This window comes from Schistocerca cancellata, chromosome 3, assembly GCF_023864275.1.
Source record: "Schistocerca cancellata isolate TAMUIC-IGC-003103 chromosome 3, iqSchCanc2.1, whole genome shotgun sequence".
Taxonomy (NCBI): Eukaryota; Metazoa; Arthropoda; class Insecta; order Orthoptera; family Acrididae; genus Schistocerca; species Schistocerca cancellata.
In genome coordinates, this window is record NC_064628.1 from 939,410,025 (window position 1) to 939,437,233 (window position 27,209).

A 27,209-nucleotide genomic window follows, 5' to 3' on the forward strand; every position below is an offset into this window, starting at 1 on the left:
GTATTCACCTGACCAGAAGTCTTGTTTCTCCTGCCACCGAACTTCACTAATTTCCTCTATATCTAACTTTAACCTATCCATTTCCCTTTTTAAATTTTCTAACCTACCTGCCCGATTAAGGGATCTGACGTTCCACACTCCGATCTGCAGAACACCAGTTTTCTTTCTCCTGATAACAACGTCCTATTGAGTAGTCCCTGCCCGGAGATCCAAATGGGAGACTATTTTACCTCCGGAATATTTTACCCAAGAGGACGCCACCGTCGTTTAATCATACAGTAAAACTGCATGCCCTCAGGAAAAATTACAGCTGTAGTTTCCCTTTGCTTTCAGCCGTTCACAGTACCAGCACAGCAAGGCCATTTTGATTAGTGTTACAAGGCCAGATCAGTCAATCATCCAGACTGTTGCCCCTGCAACTACTGAAAAGGCTGCTGCCCCTCATCAGGAACCACACGTTTGTCAGGCCTCTCAACAGATACCTCTCCGTTGTGGTTGCACCTACGGTATGGCCATCTGTAACGCTGAGGCACGCAAGCCTCCCCACCAACGGCAAGGTCCATGGTCCAGCTTGGGTAGTGTAAATATTTTAAAGAGAGAAGAAAAATTATAAGCTAGGGTGAAGATTAGTTCACTTTTTTATGCCCTAATAGGATGACTTGATTAACAAGGGGCTAAGTGCCAAGTGATTCATGTTTTGGCAGTCATGTGCCAATTCAGAGGACAAATTGATTTTAGGGGCTTTATGATGTATAATTTCGACATTGCGGTTGCTCCTTGATGGGGAAAAGGAGAGAGCAGATTGTATGATTCGCTGCAGCTGCCGATTCACAGAGAAAAGTGCATATTGTGTTAGACATTTCTTATGCCTGAAGAAATATTTTGTCCGTAAAAAGGATGGTAAATTATTGTGAAATAAAACTTGAGCATCTCCTGTGATCTTGATAGGTCCAGCAAATTGGTAGTCCATGAATTGCTCTGTTCCCATCTTCAGGCGCAAGTCAACCGTAAAACAGAAAACGTTTCTGGAGTCCCTCCCACCACTGTGTCTACAGAAATTCATAGAATCATTTACTGAGAGTATCAAACAGTGGAAAATCCTGGACGGAATGTAACAATATTATGAAAAGGATAGTTGCTACTCAGCATATAGCTGAGTCACAGATAGGCACAATAAAAAGACTGTCACAAAATGAGCTTTTGGCCAACAAGGCCTTTTTTTGAGGCTGTGGTCATGTGTGTGCGAGAAGCTCCGTGTGTGTGTGTGTGTGTGTGTGTGTGTGTGTGTGTGTGTGTGTGGGCGTGCGTGCGTGCACCCTCACGAAGGCTCATTTTGTGACAGTCATTTTGTTGTGCCCATCTGTGACTCAGAATCTCCATTATATGGTGAGTTGCAACTATCCTTTTCGTAATATTGTTACATTTACTGACAAAATTTTGTTGGACAGTAGAAGCATCCTAAAGAGCTTGGAGAATCTACGAAGGTGGGTGAAGAGCATATTCTGTGCAGAGAGACAGAAAATATGACCCAACGTTGCTGATTTGTTTCTGTCAGTTCACGCAATCTGATAGCTGAATATGTGGTGGCATACACAGTTTTCCACAGTGAAGTCCATTCTCTGTAATGTGATTGTTTAGTGAGAGAGTAAGATGTACACGCAACTATATTGTCAATAATAATAATAATGCAGCTTCTTTCTTTAAATACTGTAAATACATAATGTTTCATCTTTGTAGCAATAGTGATCCTCTTCATCAATCATATGACATTTTGCATTGCTTACATTGGGTATTCACAATGATAAAGTATATTTAAGGCATTTTCTGACTGTAAAAAATATGAGCTTATTCTCTATGTCTTATGCAAGCAGCTTGTACAAGTGTTGAGATCCTTTGTATTGCCTCATTTTTAAATCTCTCAACATCGGCAATTCTGAATGTATTGTTTTTCTTGGCAAATTCGTCTGTCCCATAAATTCAGTGGGCAGGCTTGTGTGCATTGACAAGAATCACCAATTCTGCTATGTTCTGTGCCAAACTCTGATGTATTCTGTTAGAGGTTAACCACACAATATTATCTGCCTTTTCAGTATTCATAACTAGAGGTTTGTTGACTTGCACATAGGGGATGCCAGCTTTGTCCATAATAATAACACAAGACAACATTTGTTGTCTAAACCACTGTTAAAGACACTGTACAGCATGTCAGAATAATAATATTCAGAATGATTAGTCTTTGACGCTTTAAAAATTTGCTTACAGTGTGGAGTAATGCCAGTTTCTGCTGCTCTGACATGAAGCTCTGTAAGGCTTATTACTTTTGGCAACCAGAACATTGTGTTTACCATTCCCACACTCATTTTATAGCCTCTTTCATGTGCAAAACTGATTTTTCTGCTGTAAGATATTCACCTTTGGCATACATATTATGCACTACAAAACGTTGTTTGTGAAATTGTTGATATCACACACATCTTTTTCCAGTTTTGGTACTTGCCTCATGGCTTGAAAGCAGCTGAGATGCAGTTTTGAGTAGATACATTCTGTTCACTGGATATTCCCTGTTAAGTCCTTAGACCAGCCCCACAGTCTTCTTCCATGTGCAGCTGATCCTTGGCAGCTGCATGACACACACCTTGTGCCATCACTGATTTGCCAGAAAACTATTGTTTTAAAATACTGGTCCACACAGAGCATTATTCCTCTAGCTTGTTTGTACAGTACTTGGTGTGATTGCTTCTTATCACTCATGGCAAACACTATGAGAAAAAAATAATCTGTATGCGCTGACCACTATAACTGAAATGAACCGTAAACATTAAGAACACAACAGGATCTGCACAAAACAAAAAGAAGAAAGTGACTGGTTGAAAGTCACGTGGTACAGTTCAACCTGCTTCCATAAATCTGGCCTGTAGCCGCCTTTACACATGCTCCAAACTCAATAAATGTGACCTCAGATCAGTCTAGAAGTAATGGTATTTTAACTATGAAGAACACCCCCCACCCCTGTAAACAAGAAGAGCATTGTTCTTTATAATCAATGCTTCATAGCACAAAGTCTTTATGTAACAGAATCTGTATACCTGTCATTGCACTTAACTGGTGGAAGGAGGAGGAACATAAATAAGAATGCACTTTTCAGGAGGAAGTTCCAGTGGGAGAATAAACACAATAGTATCTGCTTATCAATGGTCTTGTTATTAAACATTATTGGTCCATTCTTTGCTTTGATTTGAAATGGTAAGTTCAATTTTCATTGGGGATTTATTAATCTTTGAAATGATTGAAAAAGGTACAGATATTTCATTTGTGTTCAGAATGTTATTAATTAATATTTGTTTTTGACCATCAATTTCGACAGTCGAAACTGTTGCCATCTGATCTGTAAAACATTCTTGGTTATAAATCGTGTTTATTGAAGATCATAAGATGACAGTTTCAACTGATGAAACCGGTCATCTGTAATAAATTTAAATTAATGCGATCGTTGTTATAAAAGGTTTTTTGAAGTTAAATATAGATGGCTCCTCCCATTTTCTCAATATGAGTAGCTTCAGTCGGACTATTACTACTTGAATTTTTTGTTGATTCAAATATATTTGAATTGTCATACTCTAAATTTTAAAGTTGCAGACAAAAGATTTTTAAATAATTTTAAATGTTTCAAAAAGAACCACTGCATTTTATCAAACCATTCCACTGAAACTATTTTGAGAATTTCTGTAAACAGAACTTTAATATGTGTGTGTGTAATCAGTACACATTGATTCAAATATAGCCAACAATGATAGAAAGTTGTTTATAGCACAGATCATGCCTACACTCATGAGCAGCAGAGTCAGAGATAGCTGATCTGTTGAAGAAAGAGGCCCCTGAGTCTGAGATGAACTGTTCAGTGTGTTTCATATGACTGGGATATCATCAGACTGTGTTTGTGCCTCAGTTCAAGGAAAACTGCAACTATACAAATATGGCGCCATCGGTGACAATGTGTAAATGATTGTTGTTGTCGTTGTTGTTGTTGTTGACGACTATTCGTATGCATAAGTCATAATGCAGCAAATCATTCAGCAGTTTAATACAAGACAATAAAAATTATGGGCAGCTGCACCACCAATAATTACATCCATTCTGTAAGTACTGTAGTATAAGATACTGTTCCACATGTGTGTGCCATTACTTATGGCACAGACAATTACGTGCACAAGAACACTGCTATTGAGGGTGCAGATAACAAAAAAATGGATCTGGCCTTGGTGACCAGAGACAGTGGTCATGTGTTGTGTGTGAGTTATGCTTAAAAGAAAACCTGTTGGCTGAAAGCTTAAATGTATAGCAGTCTTTTTGTCATGCCTTTTGGTGACTCAACATCTCATCTATATGGTGAGTAGCAATTTACCCTTTTCATTAGTTTATCGGTAGTCAATGCTTGATTGTCCACCGTCTGGAAAATGGTCATTTTAAGAGATGGATACGCATCACAGTGGCTGACAGTAATTGCATGTGAGTATGTTGAAAACCATATGAGGTTCAACATCCTGCTTGCATCATGGGTATCCAGTTGTGTGGCTGCAATACCCTTCAGTGAACTGAACCTTCAGCACGACAGTGCACCAGTCAGTGACTTCAAAATTTCATCAGAATGGTTTGAATGATATGTACTAGGCATGAGAGTGCATGTCTGACCCCTAAGTCACCTCACCTCAATCTTATTTAGCACATCTGTGATGCCACTGAGTAAGATGAAGTGCACTTAGGACCCAGTGACAGTGAATTTTCTGAGTTGTGAGTGGTGATTGAGTAATCATTAATTACCAAGGCTCTCCAGTACTTTTGATGTCTCGAATAGAATCCAGCCGACAGCACTATCATTAAGGTTAAAAGTGGGTGGTGCTTCACTCTGTTAGGTACATATCTCTAATTCAGTTGCTCCTGAATATGTATTGAAATAAATTAGTGACATACAATTGCTCTATTGACCAATTCACTGGTATATCCGTGCAGTTAACTGCTGCTCCCTTTTTGCAGCTAAAGCTCACCTATCTGCAATTAGCTACATGTATGAATTAATCATTATCAGTGCAGCTTTGACTGCTACAGCTTGATTCATGGAGTGAGATTGCATTTTTGCTTCATATGTAGATAGCAATATTTACTATACAATGAAAAAAAAATATTAAATTTCATATTTGTGCCTTCATAAATTTGTTTTTTGTTGTTCCAGAAAACTATTATAAAATACATGACAGACGGTATACTGTTGCGAGAGTCTCTACGGGAGTCAGATCTAGACAACTACAGTGCAATTATAATGGATGAAGCACATGAACGCTCTCTCAGCACAGATGTGCTATTTGGTCTCTTACGTGAGGTAAGTGCGCAACATTTTCATTTCTGAAATTACCAGTTTATATACTTCCATCCTGAGATCAGTATATATCATGTGTTGGTACATAATGACTCCATGGTGACCTTTCCAATCTATTCCATACAAAATTAGAGAGAAGGTAATGTAAATTTAAATTAGGTTAGCAATAATTTGAATAAAGTAACTCTCATTGAATCTGATAAGTGTGTTACAAAATGCCATGTTTGTTCAAGTAGTTAGAGTGATTAGTTCATATTTGATATAGAATTTGGAGCAGTTGTATGATGAGAATAACGCCAAAACAAAAATTATTCGAAAATGTTGCTGAACTGAAGCAGGAGGAATAGCGATAGACAGAAAAAGATGGCAAAATGCAGGTCTGGAACTAGGATTTTTGCCAAGGTGGGCAAGCTTAAATTTTCCAATCTTTCTATAACCCCCACCCATAAAAATAAAGTTTTATTACAGTAATTTAGGTAATGTGGTGTGAAATAAATGTCACCATCTCATAACATTGACTTATTTTATTGATTGAGTTAAGGTCAGTTGCAAAACAAATCAACAAACAGTTTAAAAATACAAACAAATAACAAATAATTATTCATTATTCAAATAATAAATTTACGATTTCACCTTCTGAGCTTTTTTGCAGCAAAAATGTTTATAATATCATAGTTTCTGTGTCCAGATTACCATACATTAAAATCTAGTATAAGCCAACAATGATACAATTTACGTTTTATATTTTGCCCAATAATCATATACACAGATCACCTTATAATTATCTACCTGTAAATCTAGTCGCATACAGCTCGTGATGAGGTTTGGGCACACCAGTTGGTGGTCATCCGTGTGGGCATTCCCACAGTCCCATAGTGGTTCTCCATCGAAGTAGTCCTATTGGGCAGTCTGTTGGGCAGTCCTATTCCTCAGCCTGTTGAGAGCCTTCCTGGTTGTGATGGATTTGTTACTTCCAGCCACAAGTTTTTCCTTCAGTTGCAGCATAGGATAGCTAAAGTCTCCTGTCTTTGTCGGTGACGTTGATTGGCTCTAATTTCTGATGAAAGCTATTTCTTGAGTGAAGCTTCCTGGACTGTTGTCGGTGCCTGTGTAGAGAGTGACGATTATCTGTCAAATTTCTCTCCCTCTCCACCTCGGCAGCTACTTGCCTCCGTATACTGGGCGGGGAGCTGTGCCTATGAGAGCATTTGGTATGGGCATCAAACATCCTGATATGATGCGGGATGACTGATTTATTTATCAAAGCACTTGTGGAGTCAGCACCCCAGTTTTTGTTGGTAAGGTCACAAATGATACTGTTCCTACCACTGAACTTTTGCTTAGTGTCTGAACAGTACTGTGTAAATGTCAGAGTTCTGTCCAAATACATGCCTAAGTATCTGGGAGTGTAGCGGTGCTCTAACTCTTGCCCTTTCCAGTGCATATATAATTTTTCTTCAGCTTCCTTGTTCCTCAGGTGGAAACTGCAAACTTGCATCTTTGATTGGTTTGGTTTCAGATGGTTCTGTTGATGATAATCCCCCAGTATTTCAGAGCTGCTAGTTAATTTCTCCTCCACTTCCTCGAAGGGGCTCCCCTTGGACAACTACAGCCATGTCACTAGCACACATAAACTGCCGGCTATTGACATGTGTTATCTACTCATTGGTGTATATCTTGAACAGCAGCGGATCTAACACACTGCCCCGCTGACCCCCTAGGGGCCTCACCACTCTTTGGTGAATTCGTGCTTGGCTACCTTGGTGTTCCAGCCTTTGGAGCACCAGTTTCCTATCTGTGCTGCCTCTCTATTCTTCTGCTGTCCTTTTCCCCTCCATTGGGGACCCTGTATGGGATATTTTTGAGAATGTGTTCTGAGGTTTTAATAGCCTGACATCAGAACAGCCCCTAATCTGTCTTCTCTTTCTTTCTTCGTTTTCCATCTCATACCCTTCCTCTGCTTTGGTGTTTGAGGTTCTTCTATGTTTCTTCTTGCTCCGTGTGTGCTCCTGAAGGCCAGCCCACACATTTGATGCATAACAGGTGCCTGGGTAGCGTGTAATTCCCAGCCCCGGCTGAACAGGCAGAGTTTGCATGTATCCTTGTACAGGCCAGGCCTAGGGAGGAGTGTTAGCCTGAGTTGTGACCTTCTCAAATTGCCAGTTGGTCCCTCTGTCAGAAGTTCAGGAGGTGTGAACAATCACCTAAGGTGGGTGAGGCCCCTCCAAGTGGTCCCCCAGTTGGAAGGAGTACGCCACTGACAATCATGTTACCCCTCCCCCCCCCCCCTCCCCCAATGAACCAGTCACCTTCATCTCACTCTCTGTCTACTAAACGCAAACGGAATGAGGCTAAGGATTCAATGACTCTCTCTATCACACCTCAGTTCCTCATTGTGTCACGTACTGAAGATGGCCAGTCCTTTGCTATGGTTAATCCATTTATTATTCAGAAAGGTATTGAAGCAATTGCTGGCCCTGTGAAGTCTTGCTCTTATCTATGTAATGGCACTTTGCTTCTGGAAACTAATACTGATTTTGAAGCCTAAAAACTGCTTACTGTTTCTCTCCTCCTTGGCTATCCTGTTCGTGTTAAGGCACATCAAGTACTGAATTCTTCACCTGGTGTTATTTACACTCAGCTGCTTGATGTTCTGACCAATGGAGAAATCCAGACTTCCCTCTGATCAGGGCGCACTGCAGTGCATCGAGTAATGAAAAAGGTTGATGCCACCTTAGTTCTTATAAGCACTCTTTTCCTCAACTTTAATCGAGTAGTGCTTCCATCAAACATCAAAGCAGGCTGTGAAATCAACACCGTGCGACCGTACATTAGAAACCCAACGTGTTGCTACCAGTGTCGGTGTTACAACAGCACTCAAATGTCCTGTAGAAACACTCCAAATGTGTTACTTGTGGTAGGGATGCTCACAAGGCTATTGCCCACCTCCTCCTGCTCCTTGCTGTATCAATTGTAATGGAGTCTATGCTGCCTCATCTCAAGACTGTCCCGTATATCTCGATAGGTGGTCTCTCCAGGAGATTGGGGTGAAGGAAAAAGTGGCTTACGCTGTCGCTCGCAAGATGTTGACTAGTCTAAAGCCCTGTGTTTTACCATCTGGCACTTACAGTACCATTCTTACTACAGTGTGCTCTGTGAAAGACATGGCCATGCAGACTTGCAACCTCAAATTCAGCACTGCAGTTATCTAATCGCCCAGTATAATGCTAACATCTCATCTCCTCTTCCAGAAGTGCACTAAGCCATAAAATCTTCACCCACGGTGGTGAAATCCCATGCTTCATAACCGGCAGGCCAGAAAGGACAAAAGGAACACTCCCACGAAGACTTCTTATGTCCCTCCAGCCAATAAACATCTGAATCTTCATCTGTCGGTCACAGAGGCTTAAAAAATCAAACAAAGAGAAACGGTCTTCTCATTCGCCAACTCAGAGATCATATTCAACGGCACTGCCACATAATAACCTCATACGGGTGACCTCCGTTTCGCCGGTGTGCACTGCCAGCCATTTTTATGCTCTGGAGTGAGCTGGCCCACCCAAAGAGAATGCCGATTACTCTGTAAATCTCAAGGAACAGGATACTCCAGCATCTGCACCCTGTAGCAGTGAGACTTCAAAGGATAGCAGTCGGCAGTCACTGAGGTAACTGCCTCTGATAGAACGTATACGATGTATAAATAAGACCCTGAACGCATGGAGCTGTCTCTGCATGTAATAGAACTCTGAAGCTGTTTCTTACAGTGGCAAGGCACAAATAGTATCAATTTGTTTCAAATTACTGACATTTTAAAAGAAAAAGTAACAGAAACAAATTAGTTTTTTTATGACTATCCAAAACAAAGACGAATGGTAGCAAATCACGTATTGATGGTGAGTCCCAGCCTGTTAAAATTTCAATAGGATGTGCTTGGAACATATTATTTGCTTCATAAATATTTGCAGAAACATTATTATTTTGATAATTATGTTGAATATTGCCCACCCCTAACTCTCAGACTCAAAGAAAATTATTGTGAAGAAAATTTGAGAGTGTGACCAGCAACAGCCACCACTGAATAAAACATTTTGTGTTTATAGATTGACTGAACAAGCTTCCAGCTGTACCTACCAGTACACTGTATTTGGGATTGAATTCGCAACTGTATCCCATTCTGACCAAGAAGTAAATAGGTAGTTATCTATCATTATCTTCCTGGTAATGTTTATCTACCAGAACTGGAGGAAGTAATGTGAGCAAATGGATAATGTTGTCGTCATTGTTGCAAGAGGATACATTACCAGTATCACACTTGAAGAAAGCAGGGCAGTGTCCACCAGTTACTATGAGGGATTATGCCTATCTGTTCTTGTTGAAGATATCTGGAAAAAGTGGTCACCAAATACTAATCCACAAAAAGAAATTCATTGTCTCAGAGCAACCAAAACATAAATGCTTCAGAAATGCATTCAGAAATAGAAAGACATTCTAAATTCCCAGTTATCCGCACAGGCACACTAGGCAGGAATAACTTTCACATGTAGAGAAGGGGATACTCCAAATATGCTTTCTGCTTGGTATTGTTTATGGTTTATTGTTGTTGTTGGAATCTGAGTCCAGCAGCTAACTTCAGATTTTCATATTGGAAATTTTGTGAATTTTTCAGTCATTAAATTTTCATAGATTCATAAACAAAAGCAGTACTTTTTACGTACAAACTTTTTTTATTATACTAGTTGTTTGCGAAAAGGAATCTTTGTACTGATTGCTTCATATTCTAGAAATATAATGAGCCAGAGAAGCAATAAGCATCCTGGTTCAGGTATATGGTAAAGAAAGGTGTCTGTATTATTATCACAATCCACTATGTCATAATAAATCACATCAGGAATTATCAGGTGTAGAAGTCTGAAAATGGAATTTCCCTATAGATGGTGCTAGCTGTCAGCGTAGGGCCCGTGAGACCACATCTGCAGTGCCATCTGCTCCTTGTAACAGCTGACAACGAATGTCAAAACACAGTAACCCAAGTTCCATACATCTGTATCTGTTTCAAACCTGTAAACATGTTGAGTTTTGTGCCTACAAATTATGATTTGCAGACAGCATTGGTTTTCTGTTATCATTTGAAGAAAACTGCTGCAGAATCGCATTGAATGCTTGTTGAAGCTTTCGGTGAACATGCTCTTGCGAAAACGCAATGTTTTGAGTGGCCCAAAAAATTCAAAAGTGGTGATTTTGATGTGAAAAACCACGAGTGCAGGAAACCACCAAAAAAGTTCAAAGACAATGAACTGCAGGCTTTATTGGATGAACATGATACTCAGACTCAACGGAACTCACAGAACAATTGAATGTGATGCATAAAGCCATTTCTCTTTGGTTTAAAGCTATGGTAAAGGTTCAGAAAGTGGGAAAATGGGTTCCGCATGAACCAAATGAAAGACAGCATGCAGATCAAAAGATCACTTGTGAAATACTGCTCGCCAGATACAAAAGAAAGTTGCTTCTCCATTGAATAATACAGGTGATGAACATTGGATATATTTTGAGAATCCTAACCGTCTTTAATCATGGGTGAATCCAGGCAAACCATTGACATCCAGGGCAAGACCAAATCGCTTTGGAAAGAAGACAATGCTCTGTGTTTGGTGGGATCAGAAGGGTGTCATCTATTATGAGCTGCTAATACCTGATGAAACCATTACCACTGATCGCTACCAACACCAAATGATCAATTTAAATTGAGCATTACATGCAAATTACCAGAATATGGAAAAAGGCTCCATGATAATGCTCCATCACACACAGTAAAATGGGTCAGGGAAACGATCGAGACATTCAGTTGGTAAATACTAGGGATGCGGCTTATTCTCCAGCCTTGGCTCCATCTGATTATCATTTATTTGCCTCGCTGAACAATGATCCAGTGTATATGATAATGTACAAAAATGGCTCGCTGACTAGTTCACTTCAAAAAAAGAACAGTTTTTTTGACGTGACATTCATAGCCTGCCTGAGATGTGGGAGAAATGTATAAATAGCAATGGAGATTATTTTAAATAAAATATTATTATCAGTTTCAAAGAACAACCGTGTAATTACTACAATCAAATTCTGGTTTCATACTTCTACACCTGGTATTTATGAGTAAATCTGCACGTAATTTTATATGTGTAATTTCTGACTTGTATGGGTAATGCTGTAATTGGTGAAAGTTAATGTTTGATTTGATTGTAACTTTTGTTTTATGTCAGCATGCTAGGAAGGAGAAACTGGTGATAGTTGGTGAGAGAGTCCAATCAGAAAATAAATAAAACAAATAGTTCAATTCTTACTTCCACCTAGGTGAAACTGCGTCACTTGAGTGAATTCCTTCCTTTATCATCAACAGCAGCATGTCGAAATAAGCCACGTCCATTAGCATGACTTTCCGAAATTCCTACCGGCCATTCAGTCCTCAGTTCCTTCACTAGTAGGGAATATATGCAATTACCTTCATTGCCTCTTGCCAACCAGGCTTGAAACCAACATCATCTGGCTTTTCTTCATCATTATTGTGCCCTAATCCTAAGGGTTACAGACATTATGATGGCAATAGCTCCAGAAAGCAACTTCTTCCTCCATGCACAAAATTCTGTATAAACGTAAATTTAGATAAACAGTGTCTGTGATACGAAGTGTCATAATATAAAATGAAGAGTTCAGCCCATAATTGAGAACAGAATTCAAATAATTTTGTGTTAGTTATACAAGAGAACATGAATTACGTAATTAATAATAATAATAATAATAATAATAATAATATCAAAAAATAAAAACAGTTACTTAACAAATAGGAATCTTCAGCTCTCAGGAATTTTTAATTTGAATCAAAGAATGTACAAGAAATTAGACAGTCGCCTTCAAGATTCATGCAGTATTACCATCTAGTGCCTAGACTATATGGCAAAAAATAAAATTATCCATTTGGGTTTTGGTTGTGTTAGTTGGTTCAGTTTAGTTTGGTATTGCCCAGTACTATTTCACTTGCAACACTTTCTGACTTGTACCAAATCATCAATGGCAACTTAATAAGTGTTTTCACTTTCTAGCATCTGTTCCCAGATGTTTATTGCACAACTGCATTTACAATTCACTCCATTAACGTGGCACTGATACACTCTTTCTCTATGAGAACTCAAACAAGAGCGCTGCGAATCTAACAGTAATACAAAAGCTTTCTTATATTACAATCCAGAAATGTCATTTGTTTTTCTCCTAAGAGATACCATAATCCCATTTATTCTGTGCACGTCTTCTGGGTCCATGAACTACATTCCGGATGCTCAGCAAGTAGTCAGCATTTTCCTGGCTTCCGCGTACTGTGGCTACATATTTCCTCTTATGCCCTCATAGGAACAAATATGGTATGCACAGTAAGTCTATCAATATTTGACCCCGCAAACATCGTGATCATCTGTAGCTGACACTACAGTTTTTGTACAGCAGAACAGGACCTAACCAACAATGTCCTGTTACACTACATATCCCCGCACTCGTGCAGAAGACGTCACTTTATTATTTTCTTATATAATAAATATAAATCTCCTTAAGTATCTTTTCTATTTATGCACGACATCCCCACTAACTCCTACTTAAATTCTTTTTCATTGCATCATAGCTGAACCTCTCCATTTTTGGGTAAGTACTGCACAACTTACTTTCATTTGTACTTGAAAGTGACCCTGCTTCAACTATTTCATAAAAGTGGTACAGACCATTTCTCTTGCAAATGGACCTTATGTTGCTGCGGTACAGATCAGTCACTCCAATCTCTGTCTACCCACATAATATCCAATCCTTCATGAGTTCACATTATTTGTACACCGTATTTTTGTCAGACAATACTGCTCAGCAAATTTAACTGCTTTATTGACCAGGAACGAAGAGGTTCTTTAATACCTTTCCTCAAATTTTACCCTCTTTCTTCTATCTCTATGTATTATTTGTCCTGTTCCCTATTCTTGCCGTGCAGTATCAATAACTATTTTCATTTGTATTTCTCTCACGCAAGTGTTTTCGACGTGCATTGATAATACTTCCTATTTTAATCCACCATGTTCTTTTATTATAATTTATGTGGGTCATTTGATGCATCACAGATTATTTCATTGATGTATCCTTTATTTCCCTCGAAAACGTGACGTGACTAAGTTGTCATTTGTCCATGCCCTTTGTGTCATGAGAGTAGGAGTCAGTCACATTATACAGCTTCATACTTTCGTATTCCCGCCTAAGGGCAGTCCTGTTAGTCCATTGTCGTCGGGTTACTTCGACGTACAAACACTTGAGACTTAACCTGGTTGTTTTTATTTGACTTTATTTTGCTTGTGCTATTATATATAGTTGGTCATGGCAACTAGAAAGGAGGTTGTTGGAATATAGGTAGTGGTAAGGCCATGGGCATCAGGAATGTTAATGTAAAGGGAGGTGCCATCAATAGTGATGACCTGGGCATCATGTGATAAAGGGACAAGAACTGTGGAGAGGCGGTGGAGGTAATATTTGATACCTTTTATGTTGAAGGGTAGGTTCCGAGTAATAAGTTGAAGGTGTTGATCTTCAAGAGCAGAGATTGTCTCTGTGGGGGCACAGTAAGTGGCAACAATGGGGCACCCTGGGTGGTTAGGTTTATGTACTTTAGGAAGCATGTAGAAGGTATGGGGAGTGGTAGAGGGGAGTTGAGAAATGGACTTAGGGGAGAGGTTCTGGGATGGGTCTAAGGATTTGAGTAGTGACTGAAGATCCTTTCCCAGCACCCAACAGATTCCAAACCAACAACTTCCTTCCTAGTCACCATGACCAACCATATCCTCACCCACAGTTATGTCTCCTTAGAAGGCATTACCTACAAAAAAATCTGGGGTACGGCTATGGCCACCTGCATGGCGCCATCATATGCCAACCTATTCGTCAGCCATCTAGATGAATCCTTCCTATAAAAAAAAATAAAAATAAAAACAGAATGCTAAACCCCTCACCTGGTTCAGATTCATTGATGACATCTTTGCAATCTAGATTGAGGGTGAGGATACCCTATCCACATTCCTCCAGGACCTCAGCAACTTCTCCCCCATTTGCTTCACCTGGTCATTCTCAGCCCAACAAGCCACCTTCTAGATGTTGACCTCCACCTCAAAGATGCTACATCAGTACCTCTGACCATATCAAACCTACTAACCACCAGCAATACCTCCACTTCGACAGCTACCACCCATTCCATACTGAGAAGTCCCCTCCACACAGCCTAGCCACCCATAGTCGTTTCATCTGCAGTGATCAGCAGTCCCTCTCAAAATATACCAAGGGTCTCACCGAGGCCTTCACAGACCATAATTATCCTACCAATTGTGTACAAAAACAAATCTCCTGTCCCATATCTTTCCAGTCTCCCACCACCTCCAAAAGTCCCACCGTCTGGCCACAAAGGAGCATTCCCCTCGTAATTCAGTAGCACCCAGGACTGAAGCAACTGAATTACATCCTCCACCAGGGTTTTGATTACCTCTCATCGTGCCCTGAAATGAGAAATGTTCTGCCCACTACCCTTCCCACCCCTCCCACAGTGGTATTCCACCGTCCACCAAATCTACACAATATACTCATCCATCATTACACAACCCCTACTCCCAACCCATTACCTCATGGCTCATACCCCTGTAATAGACCTAGATGCAAGACCTGTCCCATACAGCCTCTCATCACCACGTACTCCAGTCTGGTCACTAACATCACCTATCCCATCAAAGACAAGGCTACCTGTGAAACCAGTCATGATCTGCAAGCTGAGCTGCAATCACTATGCAGCATTCTGTACAGGCATGACAGCCAACAAGCTGGCTGTCTGCATGAATGGCCACCGACAAACTGTGGTCAAGAAATAAGTGGGCCACCATGTTCCTGAACATGAACATGCTGCCAAACATGACATCCTTCATTTTGAGGACTGTTTCGCAACGTGCACCATATGGATCCTTCCCACCAACACCAGCTTTTCTGAATTCTGCTGGTGGGAACTTTCCCTGCAATACATCCGACATTCCTGTAACCCTCCTGGCCTCAACCTTTGTTAGTCAGTGTCCTCACCCATCCAGCGCCTTCCCTGTTCCTGTTCTAGCACTACACAGTCATCGTTCTACCATCACACCCAATCTTTTTACTTTACTCCTTTTCCGATACTCCCCCCCCCCCCTCCCCCTTCCCTCTCCCCTGCCCTCCATCTAACCTGAAGTACTTCACTGTCCACACCCCCATCATACTATCCTTCTCCCCCTCACCGTCCCAGCCTCCTCCTTACCCCCACACAGTTGCCACTCCCATCATGCACTGGAGCTGCTCTTCACAGTGTGGTTTCAGTTGCCTGAAAATGCAGTCATGTGTGTGAGTTGCATTTGTTTGTTGTGTGTGTGTGTGTGTGTGTGTGTGTGTGTGTGTGTGTGTGTGTGTGTGTGTGTGTGTGTCGTCTTTTGTTGAAGGTCGTCTTAATGGCAAAAGGCTTTATTTGTGATAGTCTTTTTGTTGTGCCTATCTGCGACTCAGCATCTCTGCTATATGGCGAGTAGCAACTTTCCTTTTTTTCAATATTGTTACACTCCATCGTGGATTTTCCATTGTTTGAAATTGAAAGACAATAATGACAATAACAAAAAACTGTTTGCTACTTTAAACACTAAATTCGAGACTTTGAGCACAAGTGTTATCTTCAACGTCGCAGAGCTCAGAAGAACCTATTAAAACCTTAACAGACAAACTAGATAATATAAATACTACAACAGAAGATATTGTAGATGTTAAGTTTAATGCAAAACAGGATATCATACAAGAAACTATAACTAGTAACGTAACTGAAACATTAAAAGAGGATTTCAAAGCTGAAATAACGGAGCAGGCAACAAAGTTAACAGGTATTTACACAAAGGATAACACTCTCATAGAAAACTTACCTGATAAAGTACATCAAGTAGTAAATATGGAATTAAAGCAATATTATCGTAATGTTAGAGATAAGTTCAACAACGTACAGTTTGAAATATCCAGCACAAACTTACGTGTAGACTTGTAACGCTGTGCGCGTGGCACACGATACTCTTTAAAGCCTGTACTATGGTAAGTTGATGGGCTTCACCTTATGAGAAAGGATTTTCGTAAAAATATTGACTGCGTGTACCTAAATGGAGGCAAATCAGACTTACACCCACTCCGTAATAACAATGATACGTCAAGCAAGTCCGAAATGCAACTACACGTCAGGACGGACGAAAAGCAACACAGCAGATGCTACCAATTTGTTAATAATACGGTCGCCAGCCTAATTAACTAAGTTTCTTCCCTGTACAAGTCGATGTACGTTCATGCAAAACAACACATAGTAACACTGCATAATATGGTAAATTTTAGAACCAGAAAATCTACTGAACTGATAATTTCATTTTCTGTACTGATATGGATAAACCATAAATACATAACACTACACTATAATGTTTACTACAAAACTTCGTACTGTCTATTGATCTGATTAAAATCGGGCATAGGTTACCCTCGAAATAGCACTTTCGAAACACACACACAATGTCAATTTTGATAAAGGTAAAACACTGATAAATGGTTTTTATATTGGCCTTAACTTTGCTGGTCAAATCAGTTTAGAACACTTCAGAATTCAAATGAATAAAAAAAGGGGGGGGGGGGGGGACCCTGAAACTGTTATGATCACTGTATTAAAAAATTTGATTACTGAAATCATTATGTGCTCAAGATTTCCAACATATGAGTTACTACTCTTTCTTATTTCCTGCTCATTTAAATATCATTATATCTTTCTCGAAATAATTAAACTTCATTACTAAATCAATATCAAAATTATCTTCCAACTTCGTCAGACCTTCGTGATTCATCAACTAGTTCATTAACAAGACAGATCTTTAAACACCATTCTAACATAGTTAGGTCTGCAGGTAATTATTATTAACACAAACTTTAATTATTCATCTCGGGACACTCGGATTGCACAACATGTGGAAAGGACCCTATCTAGGTCAGTTGTGAGGATAATTAAATGATAGGACAGTTCTGGTAAAATTTAAGTTGTTATTGAACAGTATGGAACAAAAGTAACACTGGTCCACACGAATACAGTACTAAAAGTTTCAACCTGTTCGTATCGATGCAGCGGTTGGCAGGCGGCGAGATGGCGAGGCACAGAGCACACATACAACCACAGCTATGGCTCTTGATGTGTCGGCACTTTAATTCTTCTTGGCGTCGCAATACTTTTCCATTTAGTGCCTATGGAATTTTGCCATGCTGTATGGGCGTAGGAACGGCATATCTGAGGCTCAATGAAACTGCGTCTTCCAGGAGAGCCTCCTTGCTCCAGAACGTGTTGCTCAGATCAATGCCCAACTCTGACAACTACTGCTGAGCCCGTTATGCCGTGCAGCGCCCGTGCGCATTTTCCTGTGCTCGCCTGCCATCCACCTTTTACCGCTCCCCTACAGACAGGGTATTCACCCGAGGTTTTGCATTCTACATATCCTAATACATTGCCTACATATGGACCAGACGCACAATTACAACTTTTAACATCTTACAACAGTCTCAACATTTGTTGCACTTCAATTCTGTTACAATATTGTTTGACATTTGACATAAACATTAATAATCACATCGAAATTTGTTTACAGTTTTCTTAACACAATGACATGAAACAAAAAGAAGAAATGAAATCAGAACATTGATTACACTAGTTTATCAAAAATCAGAAGAAACAAAATATTATTTATATGTACAATAGTACAGCGTTGTTGTTATTACACATGCCCCTGTTTCCAGTAAATTTCACTAAGTGCAAATTTGATGGGAACACTAAACTTTATATTTATACAGGGGTTCTGAATCTTTGCATGAATGTGCCATCATAAAAGTTTATACCACAACTTACTAACAAAGAGATAGAGGGGCTGGCCAGTACTTAGCTCAGTACAGCCGATAGACACACATAAAACAAAACCGAAAATTTATGTTCCTAGCTTTCGGAACAAATGTTCCTTCATCAGGGAGGAGAGAGGGGAAAGAAAGGGAAGAAGGGAAAGGAGATTCAGTTACTCACAACTCAGGTTATGAAGCAACAGGGAAAGGAAAATAGGGAGGGTAGCAAGGATGGAGGCATGGTTGTCAGAGGGAAGCCAAAGATATTCTACTGTAAGTACTGTGCCAGCTTCAAACCAAAGAGGATGCATACAGAAGTAAAGAGGTATATAGTATAAAGATAAACACAACTATGCAGGATGAAAAGATGCGTGAATGGCTAAGAGGAAAGGGAAAGAGGAGAAGACTGAAGAGTAAATGGGAGTGAGGTTGTTTAACGTAGGTTCAGTCCAGGGAGATGGCGGGATGAAAGGATGTGTTGGAGTGCAAGTTCCCATCTCCGCAGTTCAGAGGGACTGGTGTTGGGTGGGAGAAGCCAAATGGCACATCCGGTGTAGCAGGTTCCTAGGTCCCTAGAATTATGCTGGAGGGCTTGCTCCGCTACTGGGTATTGGGCATCTCCTAGGCGGACAGTTCGTCTGTGTCCGTTCATGCGCTCAGCCAGTTTAGTTGTTGTCATGCCGATGTAAAAGGCTGTGCAGTGCAGGCATGTCAGTTGATAAATGACATGTGTAGTTTCACATGTGGCCCTGCCTTGAATTGTGTACGTTTTACCAGTAGCGGGGCTGGAGTAAGACCAGCACCTCCAACCTATCACCCGCAGACTCCCATCCTACATCAAAGACACAAACCACTTCCTAGAACGCCTCAAATCCATTCCCACTCCTCTCCCACCTGAAACCTTTCTTGTCACCATAGATGCTACATCCCTTTACACAAACATCCCACATACCCATGGTCTCTCTGCCCTTGAGCACTACCTCTCCCAACGCCCACCCTAAGATCTTCCAAAAACCTCGTTCCTTATCACACTTACCAACTTCATCCTCACCCATAATTACTTCACTTTTGAAGGCCAGACCTACAAACAAATCAGGGGAACGGCCATGGGAACCAGGATGGCTCTGTCCTATGCCAACCTCTTCATGGGCCGCATGGAGGAGGCTTTCCTGAAGACCCAACAGCTGCTTCCCCTGGCCTGGTATAGGTTTATAGATGACATCTTTGTGGTCTGGACTCATGGTGAAGAAACACTCCTTAATTTCCTCCATAACCTCAACTCCTTTTCGAATCTGAATTTCACCTGGTCCTTCTCCAAAACCCAAGCCACCTTCCTGGATGTTGACCTTCATCTTGTTGAAGCTCACATCCACACCTCCGTCCATATCAAACCCACAAACAAACAACAGTACCTTCACTTTGATAGCTGCCATCCATTCCACATCAAACGCTCCCTTCCCTACAGCCTAGGTATTCGTGGCAAACGTATCTGCTCCAGTGACGAATCCCTCAACAATTACACCAATAACCTGACCAGTGCTTTCCTCTCCCGCAACTATCCTGCAGACCTTGTCCACAAACAGATCTCTCGAGCAATACATTCCTCCCCGTCCAACAACAATGTTCCTACCCCCAGACCACACAGAAGCATCCCCCTTGTCACCCAATATTATCCTGGCCTCGAAAACATCAACAAATTACTCCGCCAGGGATATGATTTTCTCAAGTCAACCCCTGAAATGAGATCATCCCTTGACAAAATTCTCCCCACACCACCCAGAGTTTCCTTTCGTCGGCCCCCTAACCTCCGTAACATCCTTGTTAAACCCTACAATATTCCCAGACTACCTTCTCTACCCAGCGGTTCCTACCCCTGTAACCGACCCCGCTGCAAAACCTGCCCCATGCATCCCCCCACAACCACTTACTCCAGCCCCGCTACTGGTAAAACGTACACAATTCAAGGCAGGGCCACATGTGAAACTACACATGTCATTTATCAACTGACATGCCTGCACTGCACAGCCTTTTACATCGGCATGACAACAACTAAACTGGCTGAGCGCATGAACGGACACAGACGAACTGTCCGCCTAGGAGATGCCCAGTACCCAGTAGCGGAGCATGCCCTCCAGCATAATTCTAGGGACCTAGGAACCTGCTACACCGGATGTGCCATTTGGCAACACCAGTCCCTCTGAACTGCGGAGATGGGAACTTGCACTCCAACACATCCTTTCATCCCGCCATCCCCCTGGACTGAACCTACGTTAAACAACCTCACTCCCATTTACTCTTCAGTCTTCTCCTCTTTCCCTTTCCTCTTAGCCATTCATGCATCTTTTCATCCTGCATAGTTGTGTTTATCTTTATACTATATACCTCTTTACTTCTGTATGCATCCTCTTTGGTTTGAAGCTGGCACAGTACTTACAGTAGAATATCTTTGGCTTCCCTCTGACAACCATGCCTCCATCCTTGCTACCCTCCCTATTTTCCTTTCCCTGTTGCTTCATAACCTGGGTTGTGAGTAACTGAATCTCCTTTCCCTTCTTCCCTTTCTTTCCCCTCTCTCCTCCCTGATGAAGGAACATTTGTTCCGAAAGCTAGGAACATAAATTTTCGGTTTTGTTTTATGTGTATCTATCGGCTGTACTGAGCTGAGGTAAGTACTGGCCAGCCCCTCTATCTCTTTGTTAGTATTTGTTTCACATCTCTATATGAGATTTTCCATTAATCATTTATACCACAACTTACTTTCACTCACATTATATAGGTCTATACTTTTTAACGTATCAAGAACATTTACCTATCATTTGCTCAAGTGCCTTTGGCACAGTCCAACCTCCTATCACAACATGATTTAAATAGCAAATTACTCATTATTATTAAATTTCTCAGAGAAATAAATTCAATAGCTGAAACACAAACACTTAACTACAAAGCATATACAAATATCTATATACACTATAAGACAATTTGTTGCTGCTTTCATTGAATGGCAGTCCATTTCCTTATTTACTAATAAACACACAATAATATTAAGAAAAATTACTACACATATTTGCTGCCTATTATTCAGATTTGGGCAGTCCATTTCGCATCATTTTATCACATCACGTGCACCACACTTACAATTCTCCTTTGACTATTGATCTGCCCTCTTTGGTGTTTGGCAGTCCTTTATATTATTTGGCTTGCAGCATTTACCCTTTCTTTTCAGTCCTTTTCTCCATACATCTTTACATTTATAGTACATTTGGTAATCTGAAACTCACATAACTACATTAGCACACTGACATTTGTATACATACATTTACAAAGATTTGTTGCATTTAGAATAAAGTAGTTTCAGTATAAGATAAAGCACATTTACTGCAGATTGCTTTCTGATTGTACTTAGGTCACTCACTCCTAGGAACATACAGTTTCAGGTCCACAACGTTTCTTACTCCTAAAGGTCTTTTGGATTTTGGGTAGATGAGGTAGTAAGCATTATCGTGTGGAATGTTCTGTATTATATACGGTCCATTATAAATATATTTTAATTTGGAAATTTCATGGTTCAGTTCACTAGATTTTCCGTGGGTTTTTAAAAGAACATAATCCCCAATTTTAAATTTTGAAACTTTCAGATGTTTATCATGTCTTTTAGATCTAGATTCAGCTTTTGGCTTTGCCCTTTTTCTGACTAATTCTTTCTTTTTACTCAACCCCAAGCTTGTACAAGGTGGAAACTCTAGTTTTTCCTCAATTAAACTTTTACTTCTGCTGCCTAACAAAATTTCTTCCAGTCGAACCCAGTAGATTCATATTGTAAGGTGTTCATGACATTCTCAAAGTCCAATATAAATCTGCCCCAGACTCTAATTCATGCCCCTTCCTTTTTTTTTTTTTTTAAAAAAACACACAACGCACCTTGGTCGACCGTGACATCGTCTCAAGATACGTTTCTGACCTATGAACCATTTATATCTGGTGGCTTTCTAGGTTTCTGGAGTTCAAAGTCTTTACTTACTTGAACTCTTTGCAAAATAAACACTGAGTCGTCAGGTGGTTCTTTCTTTCTTTGTTCAGTCTCAACATCGGGATTTTGTTTTGAAACTTCGTCATAAGTAGGTACAATATCGCAATTAGCTGTATTCCCATTACTTTCACTAGTACCGAAATACTCGTCATCTGACCTATCGTTCGAATCCGACCATGCTGGATCGCTTTCAGGTTCTAACATGAAAGCTTTTCTGAGACAGGCACTAAGTTCTTCCTCTGCATTTTTGTCAGGCTTTGATTTTAACTCAGTATCCTCTTTTGACAAAACGGCCTCATTATCAGCTTTACTCACATCCACTGTTACTTCATATTTAGTGTAATCCTCGTAGACTTCAGTTACTCTTAGGTAATTACCTGTCCCTTCCCCACGGTGCCTTTCATTAACAGCTTGTACTGTTGGCGGATCGTTAACAGAAGTTACTTCCTCGTCAATGCTTAGGATTTCATCCTCCAATTCCTTCCTATCTTTAACCTTCGTCCTATCGGCAGCACGCGTACTTTGCACGGCGCTATTTACTCTCTCCTCTTCAAATTTGGACCACGTCACCTTATCGATGTCCCTATTATTTCCTTTTTCACTAATTAACCTCCTTGCCTCATATTCCTTCTTAAAATCCTCCCACTCACATTGCTTGAGGCCCTTGTACAGATCGTCGATCTGCACACGCCAATCAGTTACTTCTGCTAATTCATTCTCGCCATTTACTTTATTGCTAACACTGCTAACCGCACCTCTCTGTGTATCCACTGTTTCATCTACTATTTCCTTCGCCATGGAATTACCACTCGTAATGTATTCACCAGCTCTTACGGCAATGTTCGTACCTAATGCTGCCTTTTTCAACTGTGATATTCCGTGTTGGCATTCGTTTACTATCTCAGTTTTGAGACTGAAAACTTTTTCGTCTACTTTTGTTTCAACTAGAGGCTCTACTTTCTCTTGGATGTTGAGAATTTCAACATCAAACCTACTGTTAATGTTGTCAATTTCCCCTTGCATAGTACTCATATTTTTATTAATTGTGTCAATTTCAGACTTCATAGTATTTACTATAGAGCTTAAATTACCCACTTTTTGTTCTACCTGTTCTATTTGTTTACTAATTTTAATTCCTTGTTCTTCGACCTGTGCTTTAAGCTGACCAACTTGTGTGATAACTTTTTCGCCTAAATTTCTTTCAGTATCTGAAACTGCCTTTTTCAACTGTGTTTTAAGCTGATCATTCTGTGTTTTAAGCTGCTCGTCAACGTGTGTTTTAAGCTGATCATTCTGTGTTTTGAGTTGTTCACTCTGTCCTGCAATTTGTTTGGTTAATTGTTCAAATAAATCGTTCATGCTTAAAATTTTCACGCTGTTTTGTTCTACGAAATCGGTGTGTTCCGATCCTACATTAAAATTTTCTTTCGTTCTTTCTTTATCTGTGGTGAATCAAACATCTCAGTGGATTCGTTCACATACACACTATCATCTACAAAGTCATCCTCTACTTCCTGTTTTATTCCTTGCTATGTTCGAGGCAATTTCGACATTTCAATCTGTTCGTTAACATGTTCGTGATATTGTATGTACGCCAATTGTCTTCCGCTAACGCCATCTGTTATCTGGCCGCGTACACTCCTGTCATTGCCAGCCGCATTTTCCATTACGCTCGGCACATCTACTGTGTCTACGTTCCTGTCCATACTGAACGCAAATTACACCTCACTGCCGTACGTGATGTTCACTGCTATTTACTGTACTGAATAATATTGCAATTCGTGCCACTGAACATCCACTGTTCGGTATTCACATTAATTTGTGACCGATAACAACTGGACGTCCTGTCACCGTGAGCCACTTGTAACGCTGTGTGCGTGGCACACGATACTCTTTAAAGCCTGTACTATGGTAAGTTGATGGGCTTCACCTTATGAGAAAGGATTTTCGTAAAAATATTGACTGCGTGTACCTAAATGGAGGCAAATCAGACTTACACCCACTCCGTAATAACAATGATACGTCAAGCAAGTCCGAAATGCAACTACACGTCAGGACGGACGAAAAGCAACACAGCAGATGCTACCAATTTGTTAGTAATACGGTCGCCAGCCTAATTAACTAAGTTTCTTCCCTGTACAAGTCGATGTACGTTCATGCAAAACAACACATAGTAACACTGCATAATATGGTAAATTTTAGAACCAGAAAATCTACTGAACTGATAATTTCACTTTCTGTACTGATATGGATAACCATAAATACATAACACTACACTATAATGTTTACTACAAAACTTCGTACTGTCTATTGATCTGATTAAAATCGGGCATAGGTTACCGTCGAAATAGCACTTTCGAAACACACACACAATGTCAATTTTGATAAAGGTAAAACACTGATAAATGGTTTTTATATTGGCTTTAACTTTGCTGGTCAAATCAGTTTAGAACACTTCAGAATTCAAATGAATAAAAAAAGGGGGGGGGGACCCTGAAACTGTTATGATCACTATATTAAAAAATTTGATTACTGAAATCATTATGTGCTCAAGATTTCCAACATATGAGTTACTACTCTTTCTTATTTCCTGCTCATTTAAATATCATTATATCTTTCTCGAAATAATTAAACTTCATTACTAAATCAATATCAAAATTATCTTCCAACTTTGTCAGACCTTCGTGATTCATCAACTAGTTCATTAACAAGACAGATCTTTAAACACCATTCTAACATAGTTAGGTCTGCAGGTAATTATTATTAACACAAACTTTAATTATTCATCTCGGGACACTCGGATTGCACAACATGTGGAAAGGACCCTATCTAGGTCAGTTGTGAGGATAATTAAATGATAGGACAGTTCTGGTAAAATTTAAGTTGTTATTGAACAGTATGGAACAAAAGTAACACTGGTCCACACGAATACAGTACTAAACGTTTCAACCTGTTCGTATCGATGCAGCGGTTGGCAGGCGGCGAGATGGCGAGGCACAGAGCACACATACAACCACAGCTATGGCTCTTGATGTGTCGGCACTTTAATTCTTCTTGGCGTCGCAATACTTTTCCATTTAGTGCCTATGGAATTTTGCCATGCTGTATGGGCGTAGGAACGGCATATCTGAGGCGCAATGAAACTGTGTCTTCCAGGAGAGCCTCCTCGCTCCAGAACGTGTTGCTCAGATCAATGCCCAACTCTGACAACTACTGCTGAGCCCGTTATGCCGTGCAGCGCCCGTGCGCATTTTCCTGTGCTCGCCTGCCATCCACCTTTTACCGCTCCCCTACAGACAGGGTATTCACCCGAGGTTTTGCATTCTACATATCCTAATACATTGCCTACATATGGACCAGACGCACAATTACAACTTTTAACATCTTACAACAGTCTCAACATTTGTTGCACTTCAATTCTGTTACAATATTGTTTGACATTTGACATAAACATTAATATTCACATCGAAATTTGTTTACAGTTTTCTTAACACAATGACATGAAACAAAAAGAAGAAATGAAATCAGAACATTGATTACACTAATTTATCAAAAACCAGAAGAAACAAAATATTATTTATATGTACAATAGTACAGTGTTGTTGTTGTTACAGACTCTTTACAGGATAACAAGCTCTTAAATAATGAAACTATGGAAAATCCAGAATGGAATGTAACAATATTAGAGAAGGAAAGTAGGTGCTTACCATATAGCGGACACACTGGACTCGCATTCGGGAGGACGACGGTTCAATCCCGTCTCCGGCCATCCTGATTTAGGTTTTCCGTGATTTCCCTAAATCGCTTCAGGCAAATGCCGGGATGGTTCCTTTGAAAGGGCACGGCTGATTTCCTTCCCCATCCTTCCCTCACCCGAGCTTGCGCTCCGTCTCTAATGACCTCGTTGTCGACGGGACGTTAAACACTAACCTCCTCCTCCATATAGCGGAGATGCTAAGTCGTGATAGGCACAGCAAAAAGATTCACACAATTTTAGCTATCAGCCATTAAGGCCTTTGTCAACATTACACACACACACACACACACACACACACACACACACACACACACGAGCGCAAACGCAACTCACACACACATCTGCAGTCCAGGCAATGTGGTTTCAGTTGCCTGAGACTGCAGACATGTGTGCGAGTTGTTTTTGCATGAGTGCGTGTGTGCCTATTGTGACTTATTAAGTTGACATTTGATAATTTGGTACAGGTCGATAGTCAGAAAGCTTTAGCAATTTTCTGTAGCAGAGAAGACACTTCAGAGAAGTCCGCACATGTAAGGCACAAAATTCTACGCGGCGACTAGAATCACATACAAGCCATATTCATCAAATAATAGGTAATCCTTCAGCAGAACATTGTGACACAAGGTACAGGTTGCAAGTGAAATAGTACCAGACAATACCAAACTAAACTGAACCAACTAACACAACCAAAACACAAATGGATATTTTTATTTTTTTGCCGTATAGTCTAGGCATGAATCCATGCACGAATCCATGCATGCGTACTAGATGGTAATACCGCTTGAATCTTGAAGGCGACTGTCTAATTTCTTGTAAATTCTTTGATTCAGATTAAAAATTCCTGAGAGCTGAAGATTCCTACTTCTTAAGTAACTTTTTATTATTATTATTATTATTATTTATTAAGTAATTCTTGTTCTCTTGTACAACTAACCCAAAATTATCTGAATACTGTTCTCAATTATGGGCTGAACTATTCATTTTAGATTATGCACTTCGTACCACAGACACTGTTTATCTAAATTTATGTTTATACGGAATTTTGTGCATGGAGGAAGAAGTTGTTTTTTGGAGCTATTGCTATC

At 40.2% G+C, this 27,209-nt stretch overlaps 1 protein-coding gene across 1 annotated transcript in view; it reads left to right on the top strand.

Annotated features, from left to right (window-relative positions):
• Nucleotides 1-27,209, top strand: part of LOC126176008 (pre-mRNA-splicing factor ATP-dependent RNA helicase PRP16) — a 201,049-nt gene that overhangs the window by 63,190 nt on the left and 110,650 nt on the right. The window contains exon 11 of the mRNA XM_049923127.1: nucleotides 5,228-5,374. Within this exon, the coding sequence (XP_049779084.1) occupies nucleotides 5,228-5,374 (147 nt within the window). The remainder of the gene's footprint in view (nucleotides 1-5,227; nucleotides 5,375-27,209) is intronic.